This window comes from Agelaius tricolor, unplaced genomic scaffold (genome assembly GCF_023055355.1).
Source record: "Agelaius tricolor isolate 1412-34295 unplaced genomic scaffold, bAgeTri1.0.p SCAF_20, whole genome shotgun sequence".
NCBI classification, from domain to species: Eukaryota; Metazoa; Chordata; class Aves; order Passeriformes; family Icteridae; genus Agelaius; species Agelaius tricolor.
This window is the reverse complement of record NW_027269280.1, coordinates 2,760,580-2,781,506: the sequence shown is the minus strand read 5'-3', so window position 1 is coordinate 2,781,506 and position 20,927 is coordinate 2,760,580. Positions and strand designations below refer to the sequence as shown.

Below are 20,927 nucleotides of genomic sequence, written 5' to 3'. Positions count from 1 at the left end.
GTAGGTGCATTGCTGGATTCTTCCAATAAAAATGGAGCATAATCCAGGAAATCTGCCCAGGGATGGTGCATGCCTGTGTTATATGAGAAATTCAAGGCCTGTTTTCATTCACTGTGTTCCATAATCTGCATTCCATGCTTGTTATGTTACAGTCACCCATAAAAATAGCCAGTGAAAGAGCAGAATCTTTGCTTGCTTTCCCTTGGATGGTTTTTGTGTCTCCAGGGGCTCTGACTGGGCTGACACAGGCTCCAGGCTGCTTTGCTTCCACTGCTCTCTTAGTGCCAGCACTTGGTTCTCATCCAGCCATTTCATCTCAGGAGCTGAAATGACTGCTGGTGTTCAATTGCTTGAGAAAGAAAAGCTACTGGTGGCCATGGCCTTGACTGGAACATCACTCATGGGCAGATCCATGGGAACTCCAGGATGAGCCTGCTGAGGTTGGACACAGGGAGCAGCTGCCTCAGTCTATGGGAAAGTGCTGCTGCTCAGGAGTGGATTCCTTTGGTTACTTCACTTGAAAGTGATGTGGCCACACAATGTTATTTCTCTGTGAACTATTCCAATTACTGAAAGGACCTTTCACCACAGGAAAATGCAGTGTTTTGTGGCATTGATTTCTCATGTGCACATGAGGTGTATAAAGCCTCAGGAGCAATGCTCACACAGATGAAAACATTGGTATTTTATACGTTCTTTTAATTTTTGGAAACCTATGGAATGACTCTCAGCTTTTAGGCTGAATAAGCCTAATTTTGCTGTAAGATCCCTACAAGCTGCTGATTTAAGTAGAGTCAAATCGAAGAGCTCCAGCTCAGAACTTGGCCCTGGATCTAAAGGAGCCTTCAGTCAGTGAGATTTTGAGGAGCTAATCTGTGCTGCTCTTGGAGTAAATAAAGTCCTTTGAACCCTTTGCCAAATTATTGATTTATTTTTGACACAGATGATCACTTTGCTACTGTTGTTTATATCTGTTTTACCTTGTTTGCTGCAATAAAAGCTGTGTGAAAGGTTAAGTTTGCTTTAAAAAGCCAGAGGTTTTTTAACCTCCTAAAAGGAACAGATTTCAGTTGTCACTGTGAGCAACTTGTAGTTCATTTGGGATGAAATTTGTATTATATAGTCCTAAGTTAATCAACTAATAATAGAACAGTGGTGGAATTGGTTCGTTAATCAACAAGATCCTTTGACTTCCATTGTAAAATACATTATGCTTTGAATATTGAATATGCAAATACCCTACCTCCCACTCAAGCTATTTTCAAGACCTTTAAAGTGAAGAGAATTCTAGTTTGCTTTTCATCCTGGGATGCACTGACAGAAGATCATTCAGATTTGATAGCTCTGTGTGGTCACATATTAAGTTTAATCCTTTACCTCATTCTTTATTATGTTCCACTGGTTAAATGAAATGTCCCAAGGATCAAGACAGATAGCTGTGCTTCCCTTACACTTTCCTCAGCTGGTTGGAGAGATTGTATTTATACTTTTGTAATCACTTGGAAATCACAGAAAGCTTGGTATTGTCTAAGCAATTAAAGGAAAAAAAAGAAGTCTTTTGTATAAATGAAGAGGATGTGATTGAATTTGCTATGAAAAGGAATGAATTTGGTGCTATGTGTTAAATGTGCCCGGGGCTCAGGTGACCTTGTGTATCCTTGTCCTGGGTAGTAGCAGGATGTAGGATGTTATCCCAAAGCCTCACAGAGGCCAATCTGCATAGAGCACATTGAGTAATTTGTGGGTTTGTTCTTTCACCAAAAACGTTTATAGCTTTTGGCTTTAAAAATAGTTCTGGAGCGTAGCAAGAGAGAGGCAGCTTTGGCCTAGATATTGCACAGGATGGCAGATGAGCAGGGTTGATTTCACTGTGGGCAGTTTGCCCAGGACACTTTTTATAGAACACACAGTTACTCTGGGGGTTCTTAGCCTTTGGTCACATTGGGGGTTTGGGTTTATTCTGTAGAAGGGAGAGAGATAATTTCACAAAAAGAAAAATGAATGTAAATTTTGAAATTTAAGTTATTTTATGTTTGAATTTCAAGCCTGTATCAGTGGGAGTGGGATTAATTTTCCTCCTGGGGCTGCCTGGTCTGTGCTCCCTGCACACACTGAACACCTCCTCATCCAGGAGCATTCTGAAGCCTGTTCTTACATCATTTACTCTCATAAATTTTATTTGCTTTGCATCTCTGGATCTGAATGCATTTTTTGAGCTGTGACTGGCATTTACCTTGTAGCTCTGATGTAAAATCCAACAATAAGAGCTGAGACTGCACAACAGATGGAAAACATTAAAGTACAGAAAAATCTTACCTGCTTGTTTCAGCCCCTGGTGCTTGTGTTACAAATTGAACACACACAGGTCCAGGTGTGAATTAGCTAAGGCTGTTGGACTGTAAGGATTTTTATTATTTTACTCAATTTTTAATATAAATATAAATTCTCCGTTGCTTTAGATTTTGAGTGAAATAGATACTGCATTTCTCTCTTTCTATGTTTTTATTTTCCTGGCTTTGAAAACTTAGCCAGCAATATCATCCAGGTCTGCAGGAGTCAAGGAAAGAGAACAACAAGTTTTAACTACTGAGAACATTTAAAAAGGGAATCTTTTCCCATGTCCTCTTTCCTTCCAATTTAGCTGCTGGCTATTACCATGTTTTGGTCTGCAGGGCTGGGGCTCTGGTACAAGTGCAAATTACCGTTGCATTAAGTTTTTATTATCCATGACTCCCAGAACGTTTTGCAAGGAGTATTTACTTTTCCAGCTGTCAAATGGTGGCAAGCAGAAGGGAGTGATCTCAGGCCTGCAAACCAGTGAGCTGGGACAGAAAGCAGAGGAGCTGCTTTTCCTTGATCTCCCTCAGTGAACGAACGCAGAGCTGAAAATAAATAGACCTTGGGCATCCTGAATCCCAGCCCTCTGTTCTAACACTGCATTTTGGATGTGCAGGACACAGAGGGCAATTCCATTGCATGCTGTGCTAAGGCCCTGTTGCTGTCTCTCCCCCCAGTTCAAGCAGTACGTGAGCAGGCTCCGCAGCAAGAACACGCTTTACAAGAGGAGGCGGCAGGAGGTGGCGGCAATCACGGCCGAGTACGGGATCCTGCAGAGGACCGAGGAGCTCCTGCGGCAGCGCCACCAGGCAACCCAGCAGCAGCTGGTACCCTCAGCTGGGGCTGCTCCCCTCCTTCCCTGCCCTGGGAGCAGCCTGAGCAGCCCAGGGATCCTGCTGGGTGTTGTGTGTCACCCTGTGCTGCTCCCCAGCCCTCCCTGCCCTCCCTGGAGCAGCCTGAGCAGCCCAGGGATCCTGCTGGGTGTTGTGTGTCACCCCCAGCTCTTGCTGCTCCCCTGCCCTCCCTGACCTGGGAGCAGCCTGAGCATCCCAGGGATCCTGCTGGGATTATTCCAGTGTGTATCACCCTGTTTGCTGCTCCCCTGCCCTCCCTGGAGCAGCCTGAGCATCCCAGGGATCCTGCTGGGATTATTCCAATGTGTATCACCCTGTTTGCTGCTCCCCTGCCCTCCCTGGAGCAGCCTGAGCATCCCAGGATGCTGTGGGATTATTCCAATGTGTATCACCCTGTGCTGCTCCCCCAGCCCTCCCTGGAGCAGCCTGAGCATCCCAGGATGCTGTGGGATTATTCCAATGTGTGTCACCTTGTGCTGCTCCCCCAGCCCTCCCATCCCAGGATGCTGCTGCCATTATTCCCCCATTATTCCAATGTGTGTCACCCTGTGCTGCTCCCCTGCCCTCCTGAGCATCCCAGGGATCCTGCTACCATTATTCCAATGTGTATCACCCCCAGCTCCTGCTGCCCTCACTGAAGGAGCCTTTGGGGTAGAAAAGGGATTTTTAGCTGTTAACTCTGAGGCTGCTGTAGTTTGTGGCCATCAGGACTGGTCTGCAGCTTCTTTTTAGACTGAGGGGCCTGACCCTGCTTTTTAAAGTGGATGGTAAATCTGTACAAGTGCTGCTTAGGGCAAGGCTGGATGCTTAAATTACTTTTTGGTAATCCATAGATGTAGTGAGGGCTTAGAGAATGACCAGCAGCAAACAGGATCCAAGTTACTGCTCTAAAATATATAGGAATGGTATTTAAAGAAAGAGCAGGCAAGCACCCACAATATTTAGAAGGAAATGTGTTTAAATTTAAAACGGATAAATCTTCCCTAAGCCAGAAGGATTTCTGCTCTGGATAACTGTAAGCATCCCAAATGCAGGAACACTCTGTGGTATTTTCTTCCAATCCCTGTGTTCTTGTTACCAAAATACTTTACAAAATAATTTGCTGTATCTTTTGATCAAGCAGACAGATTTTACACATTGAAATTCTTCAGAGCCTGACCCCCAGCGCATTTTGCTCTGTGGAAACTCTGTTCACTTCACTGAGCATTGGATGACCAAATATTGTATTTACAGAGGGGTTTTATTGTCCTGCTGTTCATGCACAGGATAAAATCTACTTTTCTGGAAGCTAGATTAATTATAATAAATTGATTAATAAAATAAATTAATTATAGTACTTACCCTTTTTACTTCTTCACAATATTTAGCTCCAAGAAGGAATTTGCTGTTTCTTGGTTAATGGACTCACATCCAGCATTGATTGTTTGTGTCTGCAGCAAGCAATTGAGGAGAAGAAAGGAATCTCTGGATACAGCTACACCCAGGAGGAGCTGGAAAGAGTCTCTGCAGTGAAGAGTGAAATGGATGAAGTGAAAGGCCAGACATTAGATAACATGTCTGAAATGGTGATTTTTGTCTTAAATTATTGCATTTCCTCAGTTTGAATATCTGGTTCCTCAGCATACAAAACCCAATTTAATGTTTTTGTTTGGGTTTATAAATTTCCTTTAATCTGTGTTTATACATATATATAAATATTTCTAACAAATACATCTGCAAAGATGATCTTGACAAAGTTTACTAAAATGTGCATTTATTTTCTTTAAAATCCTGCAAATAAATCCTTCTTTTCTCCCCTTCAGAAACTTTAGGGATATCAAATCTTCTTGCCTTTGATTTTTTACCTTTTTCATTATTTCAGAGGTAGTTTCATATTTGTTCTCATTTGACACATTATTTGAAAGAGATGAATGGTTTGAATCTGTAATAGAGGCTTTTTCTAAAATGTTTGTAAATCACTGGAGTTAAGCATTTGTTGAAAAGATACTTAATATGCTTAAAGAGCTAAATAGCTTGTCTTTTTCTTTATAGCCTGATTTTCAATTGCCCTTAGAACTGTCATGTTTTAATTTACCTGCCCACATAGCCATAGAAGCAAGAAAGAACTTGAATTTCTAATTTAAAAATATTATAAGAGAGCAAAAAGCAAAATAGCATCTTTTTAACTCATTAGGGCACTTCTAGAATACAATGGTGTAACTAAAATAGAATTGCTCTCAAGCAGAAAGGTGGATGCAATTTGAATTTTCAGTCTAAATATATCAAAGTGACTCAGTTTCAGCATTTTCAAGCTTTATTTAACCTGTGCAAGTGTATTTGTTTTCTTAAGGATTTGTTCCTTTCTCTGAGCCCCCTGTGTGCATCCCCTCCATCTCCCCTGCTCCTTCAGCTCTTTGGTGTCTGCCCCAAGGGCCGTGCCCTGGGCTTTGTTGGGATGTCCTCAGTTGGAACTGTGGGAATGGCCCCACTGCCAGATGGGCTTTTCCCCTTTCTTAATTAGGCCTGAACTTCATCTGGATAATTAAGGTTTCATCACACATTTTTTCCTCTCCGTATTTTGGTTTACTTCCCTTCCTTTTCACATTCCTAATTACATAAATGTACAATTAGGGTTATAGAGTTAATGAATATTATTCTGGCCCTTTCTCAGGTGAAGAAGCTGAATGCCATGGTGGCAGAGAAGAAGGCAAGCCTTGCTCCTGTCATCAAAGAGCTGAGGCAGCTGCGTCAGACCTGCCAGGTTTGTAGAAACTCCCCTTTCTTTCTGTAAACCGAGTCAAACCCACAAATAAATCCAATTTCCAGATCTCTGAAGGGCTCCACAAGGACATGATCAACTCTGAGGGAAAGCTGGAAATAGCAGAATGTGTCAACGCCGTTTGCAGCAAGCAACGTGCTAAAGGTTGGGATTTGTAAAAGCTGACAGTGCAGGCACAGAATTCGGTCCTTTATAGCAATTTAAAAAATTACTACATCAGGGAAAAATGTGGAAAGTCATAGTTCAAACCCAAAGCAAAGCTAGTTTCAGATTAGTTTCAAAGCTATTTCTGTATTTCAGCACTGGTGATTCCAACCAACACTGTTTTTCTGAGTGGATTGCAGATAACTTCTCATCCAAATATTGGCTACATTGATCTAATTCCTGCTTTAATCTGTGGCTCTGACAAATTTGTCCATTTGTTCTCAAAATTTTATAGAGAGCTGGGGAAAAAAAGTCTTTTGGGTGTACAGCTGCCATAAGTTGGCTCGTTACCATGGAATTAAGTAAACTGATCCATTTATCTATCAGTGAAATTTCCAAAAATCCTACTTTTAATGCTTCCATTCAAAGTTGTCAGCAGATGAAATCCAGCAAAGGGGTTGATTGTGCACAAGTGGAAATCTGGCTTTTCATAGGGAACACTTAGAGTGATCCTTTCTTAATGTCTATTTTTATAATTATTTGTTCTTTTTCTTCTTGCAAACACAGCCTTGTTACCCTGGCAGGGAACAGAAGGAATTTCCTTCTCTCTGATCCCCGGGATGGGGGGGTTGGTGGCTTCCCTGTGTAATCACAGCCAGTGAGGGTCACACTCCAGGAGCTGGGGCTGGTGTGTGAGGGGCCTGAGTGTCACATGCCAGCCAAAGGAAGATTTCCCTTTCCCTGATGTGCCCTTTTGCCCTTTTCACCAAGGAGTTAACTCAGGAACGTGAGGAGAAGAAGATGCACTATGACAGTTGTGCGGCCGGGCTGGAGACCAATCGCTCGGCGCTGGAGCAGGTGAGCTGGGGCTGCCTCTGCTCCTGCCTGCTGCACTGCACTGCACTGGTGCTGGGCTGCACTGCTGCCCTGCCTCCTCAGCACGAGCCAAGTACAAATCAGTGAGTCAGGGGGAGCCCAGGCCGTGCCTGGAGCTGCTCTGGGGTGGCTGCAGTCTCACAGGCCCTGAGCAGCAGCACAGGGGCTCAGGGTGCTTCGTGCAGCTCTGATCAGCAAGGAGGTGAGTCTGCCACGAATGCTGCTGCCCTGCAGTGTCTGTTAGGGAACAGTTTGTCCATAAAATAAAGATTAATTGATCAAGACAAATCTTTATATGTAGTTAGCAGTTTCACTGCATTAGCAATAAATTCAGTGGATAATTAATGACTGAAACTGGTGGTGAGGAGACTTCATTAAGTGGGACAGTCTTGTATTCCTGCTTTGTCTCGCTCCATCACTCCTGTGAATTTTGACTGGGCTTGGTTTCTCAAGGCCTTGCCCTCAGAAGATTTACTGCAAGGTAAACGGGGAGTTTAAAGTGTGGGTGGATATACAGACAGTTATTTTTCTCCTCTAAATGTTCCTTCCTACCAGATGGACCTGGTATGAAATGGACCTTCCAAAGGAACTATTTTACAACAGCAATCGAGGCTTTTCTTCTTGGCAGACAAGTCCCAGTCATTTTCTACCAGGTGGTGACAATCACAGCCACTGACTGAGCTGGACAGGAGTTGAACTGTAGAATTCAGTTTTCCAGCTGATGGTCTGGAAATCACACAGTGACAGAGCTCTGGAATTGCAAATGCTGTGCAGCCTGGAATGAGTACAGGAATTCCACTGGGATCATGAGGCTTTTTGGGAATGGACCATTTAGAGATGGGAGCAACCCACCATGTCCAGATTCCTCCATGTAATTATTGATTGGTGATTAACCTACTATTGGCATGTCTGTAGCTTCTAACATGCACTTTGCAGATATGTTCTAGGAAGTGCTTGTTCACAGCTGTGCCTGGCACTTCAGATGTGCTGAGGAACAGGAGTCTTGGCAGCACTGCTGAAGTGTCTGTTACAAGTCAGGCATTAATAAAAACCTGTTAACAGCCATTTTGCATCTCTGACTGTGACTGAAACTGCAAATCTAAAACCACTCAGTTGTCTTTCACTCTAAAAGAGACTTGTGAGAAGCCCAAATTTTATAAACATTTGAGAAATTATCAATTCAGGATTATTATTACTATTATTAATATTATAAACTCTCATGGTTTATATGGCAACACAGGGCATCTCCTGGGAGCTTGCAGTCACCATGTGCTTTGGAATTTTCCTCTTTTCCCACAGGAAGTGAAAGGGCTTCTTGAGGAGTGTGCCCAGGAAGAGAGCAACTACCGTTACATTAACTGCATGAAAAGGGTGAGAGCACAAACAGTTCAGAGTGAAATGAAATGGCAATTACAATATACACACCCAGGTATGAATTTGATGATGTGTTTCTTCCCAGAGCCTGGAGGTCCAGCTGCAGCGTGCCAAGGAGGAGATGAAGGCCTACGTGTCCCCAGAGCCGCAGGAGCGGCGCAGGGCGGTTCGGTGAGCGGGGCAGGGCTCTCTGCCCTTGCCAGGGTTCTGTCCCCTCAGGGTCACCTGAAGGAGATTCACAAACTGAGGCTGAAGTCAGGAATTTTCTCATTGGCATTTGGGGTGGAGGAGTTCACCTGATAAATTTAGAAACACTATAATAATCTAAAAATAAGCATCTGGGATTCCAGCCTATACTGCTGTGAACGTACGAGTTCTGTCAGACAGAGCAGGAGGTTTGCCCCTCCCACTGGAGATTTCAGCCCAGGACAGGCTCTCACTGGAAGCCCCAGACTCTGAGGATGGTTCTGCACCATCCCATGAACCTCCATCCTTACCCTCAGTTTCAGTGACTCCAGTAAAAGCCACTTCCTTCATCCCATGACTCTTTTCAGGACCCCTCGCCTTTGACTGGCAGCAAGAGAAACAGGAAATACTATAAATTGAGCTGCTGATTATTTTTGGTGTAGTTTTCTATTTTAAATATTAATTTTTCCTGCCAAAGATGGAAATGTTTTCTGAGAATGAGATATTTTAGATTCATTATCTGTGCTAAGTCTAAATGTTACCATGTCATAGAGATTTTTTACACTTAACTAAGTGTAACTTAACTAAATATTTTTGTGAAAGTATCCTGTTGAAAATTTTGTGTATGTTCAATCTTCTAATACAACGTAAAAGCTGAAACAAAATTCAGGCAACAGTCAACAAACTGTTTCAAAATTAAGCATCAGGAAAATCCAAAACATTTTTAATTTCCAGTTGGTAAAAGTGTCAAAATACTCAGGGCTTATTCTTCATAATTAGCTCTTCAAAATTTCAGAATATTGCAAGAAATAGAAATTCTGTTTTCCAGAAAAGTAAATATTAGATCCTTGTTGTCAACAAAATAATCCAGTTGGGTGTCAGTAGTTGTACAAGGTGGTCTTTGCTTTCCCACCACAATATTTCCCAGTCATGAACATTTATCAAAACAGTTTTAAAATTCATGTTTGCTCAGTTTTATGGCCATTGATAGGGAAATGTGTCAGACAGTGAGAAAACTCCAGGGATTCTCTCAGGAGAATCCATCAGACCCTTTCCACTGGTACCAGTGGAGCTGCAGCTCCATGGTGTAGAAGAGGCAGAGATCACCAGGAAGGGAAGGACCAGAGTAACATTTGTCACAGAGACCTAATGCAAGGATGTGAGGCATGGGAGTGCTCAAACACTGGGCACTGCAGAGTGTAGGGAAATAAGAGTAAGCAAAGAATCAGAACTACAAACGTTGGGGAGGGAGAAGAGGAGGATGAGGAAAGAAAAGGCTGAGAGGGCTCTTGCTCTATTTCACAAAATAATGAAAGGCTGTAGGAAATAAACATTTATCTAATGAAGGAAAGATGAAACAGCACAATTAAGCAGAAGGCTGAACAGATAAAACCTTAGTGATGATGTGAATATTCATGAGGATGAGGACCTGAGGCAGCAGGGTCAGACAGTGGGGAGTGGGAGCTCAGGTTGGTTCACTCCAACTCAAATCCTGGGAATTGAGCATCCAGGATGTGGGGATTGAGCATCCAGGATGTGGGAGTGACACAGAGCAGCCATCAGAGCCAGTGCTGGGATGGAGCAGGAGCCCAGCCGTGCAGCCCCAGGTTTGGGGAGGGAATTGAGCAGGCTGGCACCCCCTGTGCTGTCCCTGTTCCACTTCCCCACTCTGGAAATGATCCTCCCACAGGGATCAGCCAGTCCTGACCTTGCTAGGAGGTCACTGAGCTGTCTCATTTCAGTGAGTTACAGCAAAGTTCAGTGGAGAGATCGTAGCAAAATATAAAATGAGACGATGACATTTTTCTCTAGACATCCCTTTAGAACCCGAATGTATTTTTCAGCAAGTGCTGGAATGTAAACGGAGTAAAAATGAACCATAAATAGAATTGCACTTTCCTAACAACGTATTGAACAAAAAATGTCTTAATTCAGACCCTCTTTATTGAATATAAACTCTCTGTTCCGTGCAGTCACTTGTTAGGAATGTGAAAAGTTAATTTTCTTTTCTAAAAATAAAAAGTTGTAGGGTTTTAACAAAGTTATTAAGTTACATTCTTTCCAGTCATCATTATAAATAGTAAAGAAAAACTTACTAGGAAAGACATAAAATCTTCTGATGATTATTTTAAAAACTCTACTTAAAAAAAAAAAGAGGGTGTTCTGGAGGCCAAATGTGTGAGACGTTCTGTGTGCCAGGGCAAAGAACAGCTTCAGCCAGGATTGCTGGGATCAGTGGGACAGCACCTGGAGCAGCCTCAGCACAGCTCTGATCTGTTCTGGCTGCAATTGTCCAAGAGCAAGAGACCCTGAAGTGATCCAGCTCTGTTCCTGTGGAGGCAGGAGCAGCTGGCCCAGGCCCAAGGGCTCCAGTCAAAGTCCTGCAGTACCTGGGAGAAGGGGAAGGAATAAGGGAACACAGAGCTTTGGGTCCACACAGCTGCTCTCACACTCCAGGAAACCCTCAGGTTCTGGCATCGTGAAGGGGAACATTTCTTTCTGGAAATCAGGATTTCTGTACTCAGAGGTCATCTGCCCTGAGCCCTTTGGAAAGCTCTTTAAATGAGCTGGGTTATTTGAAATTCCTTTAGCTGATTCTCACACCAGAAAAATGTAATAATTACACACAAAATAGAATTGATTTTTTTTCCAAATGGCTCAGTGCACAGGTTTTTTTTTCTATTGTCACATTTCAGAAAAGCTAAAGATAAGTGCCTGTGCTGTCTGTGGACGGTGCTGTTGTGGTTTGCATATTTTACTGCCAGGGGTCATGTGTCAGCTTTGGGTATGGCAGAGAGATGAGGCCACCTGGTACAGACAGAGGTGACCAGCCAGGGCTTTCCATGCTGCAAGTCAGCATTAACACTTCTCAGCCTGTACTCAGGCCTGAAATGGGAGGGCTGTGCTGGGAGAGGAGCGTGCAGCATTGCCACTGCACTCAGTGGCCTGCTCAGGCCTGGGCTGAAACACCATTCCCCCTCATTCCTGGCCATTCCTCCTCATTCCTGGCCATTTCCCCTCATTCCTGGCCATTCCCCCTCATTCCTGGATTTTCCCCCTCATTCCCGGCCATTCCCTCTCATTCCTGGCCATTCCCCCTCATTCCTGGCCATTTCCCCTCATTCCTGGCCATTCCCCCTCATTCCTGGCCATTCCCCCTCACTCCTGGCCATTCCCCCTCATTCCTGGCCATTCCTCCTCATTCCTGGATTTTCCCCCTCATTCCTGGCCATTCCCCCTCACTCCTGGCCATTCCCCCTCATTCCTGGCCATTTCTTCTCATTCCTGGCCATTCCCCCTCATTCCTGGCCATTCCTCCTCATTCCTGGCCATTCCTCCTCATTCCTGGATTTTCCCACTCATTCCTGGACTCTCCCCCTCATCCCAACCCTGCATTGACAGCAGTTAAGGGCTGTGGGTCTGTGCATTCTGACACCTGTACGAGTGAGGCTGTGGCTCTCCTCAGGATGTCACCAGGATAAATTAATTACAAAAAGGATCAGGGTCTCATCTGCATGGCCTCACTGTTGCCCTCAAGCTGGAAGGAGCAGTGATCATGGCCTGCTTCAAAAATGTAAGAGACCTTAGCCAGGATCACTTCTCCCAGCTGCACAGCTGAGACAAGGAGATCTGATACTTCATATCAAGGATTCATTTTGCCCAATGACAAAAAGGTTTCTTTGTGTTTCCTCTTCTGTCTCATTTATGAACCTCCCAATACTTCCATCATTTTCCATGTTTGCATCATTATTCTGTCCTGTTACACAGAACCAAATCATGATAAAATGATTTTATGTTTCCTTTAGAGAACAGTATACACGAATAATCCTTGAACAGGAAAACCTTGGGAAGGTAAGAATGAGGCTTTTACCTTGTACAGCCATTGAACAGTTTGTATTTTTGTGGGGCTGTGGTCAGTCTTTTATAAAAAGCATTGTGCAGCCTGCAAAGAAAATTCCATCACTGCTGGCATTGGTAATTAATACCCTGGAAAAGGATCCTGCTCCCTCCTCAGGGCTTGATTTCCTGCAGGGAATAGCATGAGCTGCTGTAAGGGATAGGCAAACAGCTCAATGTGACAGCACATTCCCTGAAAACCCTTTGGATAAGAGCCTGAACAGGGGCATAACGAACTGTGCCAGCTCAGATTTTCTGTTGTATATAAAGCAACCTGTTGAAGACAATAAATTGTGAGCCTGTCACCCTTATCACTGCTGCTAAAGGCCAGGGGATCAGCAGTGTCAGACAAAAGCAGTTGTCCAGTTTTAATCTTGTCTGAAGCTCAGATCAGCAGGGACGAGGCTGGGCTTAGCAAGTCACACCAAACAGCTTTTATTAATTTCCTTTTCTTACTCAGTCTCAGTGATTTTTACAGGTCTGGGCTGCCTCTCTTAATAATCAGGAAGGGGTTTAATTGTAAAACATTGATTTTGTGTTAGAGTATCTTGGTGTGAATCCATTGCATGTTGTACCTTGATACTGCAAGGGCTCTGCATGGAAATGATGTCAGATTTTTAGCATAAGTTCTCAAATAGATAAGACTAGACAGTTAAAAACCATGGAAATAGTTGTCAATCCATACAAAGATCTAAGTCCCAGGTGTTAATGCCTTTAGCACTTGAAGAGAGTGTTATCACTGTGAACAAAACAATATTTCCATAGCATATAAATATCTCTGTCATTCCAAGCTGCTTATGTGAGCAACTTTTGTGGTGTAGAGCTGTTGCAGAAATCTGATATTTTTGTATTTTTAACAGAAACTGCGAGAGAAACAGAAAGTTGTACGGGAAAGTCACGGGCTGAACATGAAGCAAATGAAAATGTGGCAGGACTTTGAGAAATTAATGGAATGTAAGAGAGAATGTTTTCTGAAACAACAAAATCAAGCAGCCATTGGTCAGATCATTCAGGAAGGAGGTAAAGACAGGCTTGTGTTATGAATTCTTCCTCCTGATACCCACATGAAGTAGGAGGACTCTTGTTAAATACTGTTGCTTTCATCAATTCTACAATTTTTGTACGTGGTTTGGTGTTGGTGCATAAACAGAGAGAGCAAAGAACCCCTCTGGAAGCTTTTGCTCCATGTCTCAGTGCCCATGTGCCATGGCTGGGAGGGCTGCACTGGGCTGAACCTGCTCGTAAATCTGTGTTTTAGGAGGCTGGGAATGGCATCTGCAGGGAGATCAAAGGGAAACAAATCCTCTGCAGGGTCACAGAAAACTCATGTAATTGCTCTGCCTCTCATTCTCTATCGATAAGGTTACATTTTTGCAAGGCCTGAGAGTCTTGATGTTGTATAATTGTGGCCCTCCTGGCTTGGCCCTGCTGTCCCCATTGTCCTTACCCAGGCAGTGTGGCAGCAGGAGCTGCTGGCCTGGCCCCAGCACTCCTGGCCATTCTTTCCTTGCACAGTTGAGCTCAGCTGATTGCCTGGAGAACAATCACTTGGATTCTGAGCTTTTTCCATTATCTTTTGCTGCTGTTGTTTTTAACAGAAGTTTTTTCCTTGCACATTTACCCCCTTTGTATTTTCTGAGAGTGCAAATGTAAAGGGAGCTGGGCTGAAGCTTTCCCCAGGGAGGAGTTTTGAGCTGTTTTGTCTGCACAGTGCAATTCCAAAGGGATTACACACACACAGAGGGGGTCATCCCAGGGCTGGAGGTTATCCATGGATGTAGATATGGCCCAGGGGTTCTTGCATCTGGCCTGGAGTGCAGCCCTGAGCTGGGAGCCTCAGGCAGCTGTCCCTGCCCTCAGAGGTGGCCCAGGGATGGAGGTGAGCACTCCTGGCCCTGCCACAGATCAGCAGCACAGAGAGAATTCTGTGGGACCAGAGCTCCTGCTGCTCTCCTTTGCCTTACTGGATTCCTAGATAGGTTGGTGGGGTTTTTTATAGTTTTTCCTGTTTGAAGTAGAGTGTCTTTTTTCAGGATATAAAAAGAGTAATTTTGCTTTCTTTGATACCTAACTATGAGATCTTCTGCTGGTTTCTATATCCAGAGAGTTTGGGAATTATATATAGAGTTCCTGGTTTGCCTTTGCATTAAATATATTTGTTAACAGGACTAAAATAAAAACTGGCAAAACTACATTTTGACTGTATGGTATTCTTCTTTTTTACATTTTTTAGGTGAAAGAAGGAAATGGTTGGTGGCTGGGTCACAGGAAAAAGGGGTTATTTAATGACATTTCTTTGAGCAGCTTCCAAAGGGCTCACAGTGTGAGGAGTGGGTCTCAGCTCCACAGATCCCAGGACATCCTCATGCCAGCCCTCCCACGCTGCCAAATAGCTGGAGATAGTTTTTCCCAACAGCTGCACACTGACCCCACTGTCCCAGGCCAGGGAGAAGAGCAGGGTGCCCCTGGCACAGGGGGAAGGCACAGGCACAGGTGGAGCTGTGCCACCACCCCCTGCTCCAGGAGCTGATTGCTGCAGGATTCAGTGGGGCAGGGAAGGGATCTCTGGCAGGAGGGAGAGCCCAGGAAAGGCCAGGCTGTGTGGGGTGGGCACAGCCATCTCCAGGGACACCTGAGTGCTTTGTGCCATCATTCCCAGGGTGCAGAGCTGCAGGAGCCATGGCAAAGCCATCCCTGCACTCCCAATGGGGGCGTTTGCTGAAGGCTTGACAGCAATGGGAAAATAACAGACCAGGAGATGTGAGACAGGCTGAAAACGTGGGATAATCACCAAAAATGGACATTTAGGTTACTCAGGGATCAGCCTGTGGTTCACAGTCACTAGACAGGGCAGGGAGAGAGGGGATTTCATAGACTGGAAGTCAAAACTTTTAACCAAACCTTAGAAATCCTGTTTGACTGGACCATTTACACAAAGATGTATGACAGGGATTAGCCTGCTGCCCAGGGAAAAGCAATGCCTTGGAAATTCACAGCAATGATGTGGAGTAAGACTGAGTACAATCATTTTCTGGTTTTCTGTTCAGTTACCCTAAAAATAGTTCATCTTTCTTCCTTATAAAAACAGTTTATTGCTGGTTACTCAAAGATGACGTGATTGTTGTTCTGATCTGATTAGTGCTCTGTCATTTGTGCTGCACCAAGAAAGGGCACACATTATACACTGCAGCAGCAGCAGCAAAATGACTTTCTGAGATGAAGCAAAAAATCATAATAACTGTTATCAAAGGAAAATTGGAAAAACTCAAACACTATTTTTAGCTTTTTATACAAGTGGACATTTAATAAATGCAGCTTTAATGGATTCTGTTCACTGGCTTTTCAACCTAGTTCAGGATTTGATGGGAGCATTCAAAAATCTTGGAATTTCACAGTTTTATCTTCCTATCTTGCCACAAAAAAAAGCTAACTTCTCAGTTTTTTACTTTGTTATTGCTAATAGCCTGGCTGGTTAATAAGATTAAACATTCTAAATGGCAAAATACTTGTGTTTCTATTGGGAAGATCCAAATAAATCAAAAATTTAGGTAAATTTGAGGCAGCAGCACTTACCAAATTTGTCCCAGCTGGAACACCAGTCCAAGCAGTCACATGAGCAGCAGCTCACTTTGTTTCCAAAGGCTTCTCCTTATCCCTATCCAGAACTGGATGAGGCATCCATCCCAGCTACAAAACTACTGTAATATTCTGCAGCTTTGGGGGATTTAGTGATGTTGGTTTCAGCTGTCCCTGGAGCTACAGCAAGATCCACATGGACCTGAGAGATGAAATAGTTCAGACATCAGAAACAGGCATGAGAAAGCAGCACATCCACTGTTTGTGGGAGCAGCCATTTACCATCTGGGTCTCAGATAATCTGGTTTATATTAGAGCTACCATCTTGCTTCCATTTGAACTATAATAACTAAAATGGATGTTATCAAACTTCCTTTCCTACACAAATCTAGGATTGCTTATTTTCATCTCTTTACTCTCATGGAGATTACCCCTGAGGATGTCACATGCATATAGGTGCCCACAGCCATGAAGGTTTTTGTGTTTAAATATTCCAGTTTGCAGAGGTTTCTTGACAAGACTTCCCTGCAGTTGCTGCTGCTCTCAGTTGCAGACCGGGCTGCAGCAGAGGTGGCAGCAGTGCCTGGAGTGCCCATGGGTCATGTTCTGCCTATGGAATCAAGGTGGGATCTTGCCCAGGGCTGGAGGTGCAGCTCAGAGCTCGGATCAGTGTTCTGTGTCTGGCCCAGAGGCAGCTGCAGCTCGCTCCCTGTGCCTGTCCCATGGCCATGGATGCAGAGCCCATGGATCCCCTCTGGCAGCGCTTGGCCAGCCTGGAGCCAGCTCCCCCAGGGTGGCACACGGCCACCGACTGAGCTCTGTCACTGAAGTGTCCCATTGGGGGAAGGCTGTGACACGGTGTGGGCCCCCTCCATCCCCCTGGCCGGGACAAGGGCAGCTCTGGGCTCTCTCTGGGCCTGTTTGCTCGGAGCCCATTAAAAGGCAAATCCCAGTGCCGGGGTTATCGCTGCCGCAGGAGGTTCCTGCCCTGGGATCGCCGTTAACCCTTCAGCTGCCTCGCTGCAGCGGCACGGCACTGACAGCCCCCGGCCGTGCCAGCGTTCCAGCAAGGAAGCGTTACACGAATCAACAACTTTATCACAAGGTCCCACCTGGCTGGCACCACCCACGGGCAGTTGTTTTCTAACAATCAGAATCTGACCTATTCCCAGCTTGTTTAAAGAGTTCTTTAAATTCTCTCTGAATTTAAAGCGGGCTCTCCAAACTCCAGAGGCAATCCCTGTTATTCCAAGGGCAGGGGGTGAAAAGGGCATTTTTCACACCGATTCCCTGATTCCTGTGGTGGTGTCATCCTGGGTGAGAAGCTCTGGGGACTTGGAGAGGGAGCAAACACGTCCCAAATAATCAGCAGGAACTGGGAGACAAACCTGACTTTCACAAGCCCTGACTTCAGTGGGAGTTTTGCCAAAACAAGGTCTGCTGGATTTAGCCCTGTTCTTCATCCTGACAGAACAAGCAGGAATTAAAGGGCCCATCATCAGATTTATAGCACACTGAAAATAAAAATAACAGTAATTATCTAAAATAACGCCTTTCAGCCAACACAAATCAATGTTCCATGGGACATGTTCTAATTTATAACAAAAATTAAATGTTTGTGGAAGATTTTCTCAGCACAAACAATTGAAATAACAAGTCTTGAGCAAAGTGGTTTGATTTTTCGTAGACATTTACGAGAGGCTATTGCACAAATCCAGTGCTGAAATATTGAGTGTTTATCATTTGACTAAAACTGTGTTCTTTACCTTGTATTTAAAGGAATTATTTCTATTTATTATTAAAAAGCGTATTTTTACCTCTTTTTTTGCCATTCCATTCTGCATAGTAATGAAAAAACTCCATTTTTGCTAATTAGGATACACACATCCAGCATTTGTTGCAAGCCAGGAGCTGGAGGTTTTTTCCTGCAAATGGATCTGCTCAAGCCAATGTCTATCTTCCTGCTTCAGTTCAGTCTCTTAATACACAGTAAGATGTCATTTTTAAGCTTCTAAATTTTATTGCAACTGCTCAAGTTCTAAACCCACTCATTTATACAATAAGCCCTTAATTAAGTCTACTCTTGAAATAGGATAAAGCCCAAACCTGCACTTTTTGCTAATACCAGAAAAAATGCAGTTGACAGGAATATGGGAAATGGGATCTTACCAGCTATCAAAGAGAAATTCCTTTCTCTCTCCCTGCTTATTTTTCCTGGAATGGAATAGGAAATTTGCTTTGCTCTTTGGGAGCAACAACAACAAAACCTAAAGATTTACATCACATACAAATAATGACCAAGTAAGGGAAATAATGAAGGAACCAATCTCCCAATTTCTTTGTACATTTTGCAACTGGTTCATACTGAAAAAAACCTAAAAAACCTAAAAACCATTATGATTCTCTGCAGTTAAAATTGCGGGGGGGGGTAATGTTTGAAACTGGATTACTCTTTTTTAAACAGCAGTTGAAACTCTAAGGTTATAAAGCATTAATAATTCAGCACTTTACTTGGTTTACACTACCACAGCATTTTCTGGTGAGTAAACCAGGGTTTAGGCATTTCTTTGCAGTTATTATACAAGTTTTAGAGCCATTAGTGAAGAATTACCAAGAGCAAAAAGGGCTGATTAATTACTTTGGGATTCTAAAAATGGAAACATTTAAAATTAAAATCACATTAAAATCGTATATTTTGCTTATCAACTGCTATTTAAACGATGCAGTGCCCTAAAGCAGCTTTTTTGTGGACTGCAGCATTAAAACCTTGGAGGTTTTAGAAAGTATTTATAAAAGAGTGACCCCATCTCCCTCGTTGTGTGCTTGGAGCCTGCCGTGTTTTTATAGCGTGTTAAAAAGCAAACAGAACTATCAGAGCACTGAAAGTCACCCACAGACACAACCTGTTCCACAAATATTTCCCACTGATGTTGCATCTTCTGGCCCAAAGGGTTCCTCCCCTTGGTCTTCCCTTCCGTGGGCTCAGGGAGCAGAGAGGGAGGCAGTTCCTGGGGCAGAGAGGGCAATGGGGCAGTGCCAGGGACTGGGCAGTGCCAGGGACTGGGCAGTGCCAGCACCATCCTGACATTAAATCTCCTCCAGAAAACATCTCCCACAGCTCCTGACCAGTGGCTCACTCACAGGGAGCTCTTGCTGTTGGGTTACTGCTCCTTTTGTGGTTTTTATTTGCTGAGCTGCACTTCAGTATTTCTATGGGAAATGCACCACTTTAAACTCTCATACCATGAAGGTTCTTTTCTGCTTCTTGGTTTAATTGAAGGCTGATCATAAAACACAAAGAGAGGGAAAGAGGGAACTCAGATACTGGAAAAAGCACTATAAATATTTTCCTGGGGTCATGGACACAACCTTGTATCACTTCACCCAGTGTTGTGGAAAGAATTAGACAACCCTTTCATGAAATATCTAAAAGGTGTTTACAATTCAATCCCAAATTAACGTGGCTTTTTCTTTAAAGAAAACATCCCCTAATTCTTAAATCTGTTACCAAATTTATTTTCAGCCTTTGAGGGGATTCGCTTGCCGGTGACTTGGCAGTGTCAGACGAATGTTTGACTTTTATTCTGACACTTGTTGAAGAATTTGATTGAAACTATATATGTCTAGATAACACCCAACAAAGTGCCCCTCTTGCGTTTGTTTCGAGATATTTTTGGAAACAACAGAGGCGACCTTGGACAGAGCTGCTTTTCCAATTTAGGAATTCATTTGGTCTAAGAGAGTAAAATTATACTCTTTAATCCTTTTGTGTACCCACAAACCAGACAGTTTAATTTTATGCTACTGCAGAATTGTTTTTCTGAACCTTCTTGGTGTTGTTGATCTGTTTAGGATAAGAATTAGTTTGGTTAATCAACAGCTACTTTCAAATGTACACATAAATAGTTTCTGATGTATCACATGCCCCTTAAAAATATTGTGTAGTCCAGAATCTCAGCAGCCCTTTATGTAACACCTTTGCTCCTCTAGAACCAGTGCCAATAAAAGGTGTTTGCCTTTGTCTTTGCTTAGAAAAATGGGATTTCAAGGCAGAGCTCACCGAGACCTGATGTAAAATCTAAATGGGGAGTGGAAGGGGCTGACACCTGTCCCTTCCAGCACAAAGGGTGTTTGTCAGGCTCCCAGGGGAAAAGCCAAGGTCTGGAGCCAGGTCTTCTCTCCCCCAATTGTTCTGACTTGGGTTGCCAGCTGTGCAATTGTCTCTGCAAGGTTTTATTGCATCTAATCACTTAGGATGTGTTAAATAGTTTGCACTTAATTTTCTATACAATCAATATATTTTAATTCATTTGTATTGCTCTGCTACAGACCTCCTGCACTCAGGGACAAAATGGGATTAGTTTGTGGCAATGATAATGCAGTTTCCCTGCTGGAAGTAAAAGGAGAACTGACAGAGTAAATGTTCTTGTCATTTATCCTGTACAAGATTTGCTCCCTTCAATATCAATGTTGTCCAGTGTTACCTAATGATCAAATCTAAGGAATAACATGGAAACTAAATCTAGACATGCCAGTGGGATTTATCTGGGATAAGTGGCATATGCTTGGGAGTATATTGTTTATATTAATTGGATCACACTCCGTGTCAATGCACACTTTTATAGCTCTGTTATACTCTGACTCTGACTGATGGCTCAAGTTCTCACTCCAGAATATCCAGTTCCCTGATTTTATGGCATTGTCATGTAAAGTATTTGTGGGCAGCTTAAGAGAAGCGACTCTGATCCTGTGAATCCGTGTGACTGCATTGGCACGTCCACAAATCAGGTTAAAATGAACTATTGGGTGCAGCCACTCCATCACAGAATCTCAGATTAATTGACAAACAACGCCTGTTAAATTCTGTTGGCCACATAGCCAGATCAACAAGTTGCTGTATTAATGCAATTTTCTGGATGAACAAA

General features: G+C 43.5%; 1 protein-coding gene across 1 annotated transcript in view; it reads left to right on the top strand.

Moving 5' to 3' along the window:
* The window catches only part of IFT81 (intraflagellar transport 81), a 37,512-nt gene extending 23,204 nt beyond the window's left edge, over positions 1 to 14,308 (top strand). The window contains exons 11-18 of the mRNA XM_071445043.1: positions 3,015 to 3,164; positions 4,628 to 4,756; positions 5,842 to 5,931; positions 6,865 to 6,951; positions 8,269 to 8,340; positions 8,429 to 8,514; positions 12,336 to 12,381; positions 13,287 to 14,308. Coding sequence (XP_071301144.1) covers positions 3,015 to 3,164; positions 4,628 to 4,756; positions 5,842 to 5,931; positions 6,865 to 6,951; positions 8,269 to 8,340; positions 8,429 to 8,514; positions 12,336 to 12,381; positions 13,287 to 13,469 — 843 coding nt within the window. The 3' untranslated portion in view covers positions 13,470 to 14,308. The remainder of the gene's footprint in view (positions 1 to 3,014; positions 3,165 to 4,627; positions 4,757 to 5,841; positions 5,932 to 6,864; positions 6,952 to 8,268; positions 8,341 to 8,428; positions 8,515 to 12,335; positions 12,382 to 13,286) is intronic.
* Positions 14,309 to 20,927: the final 6,619 nt, after the last annotated feature.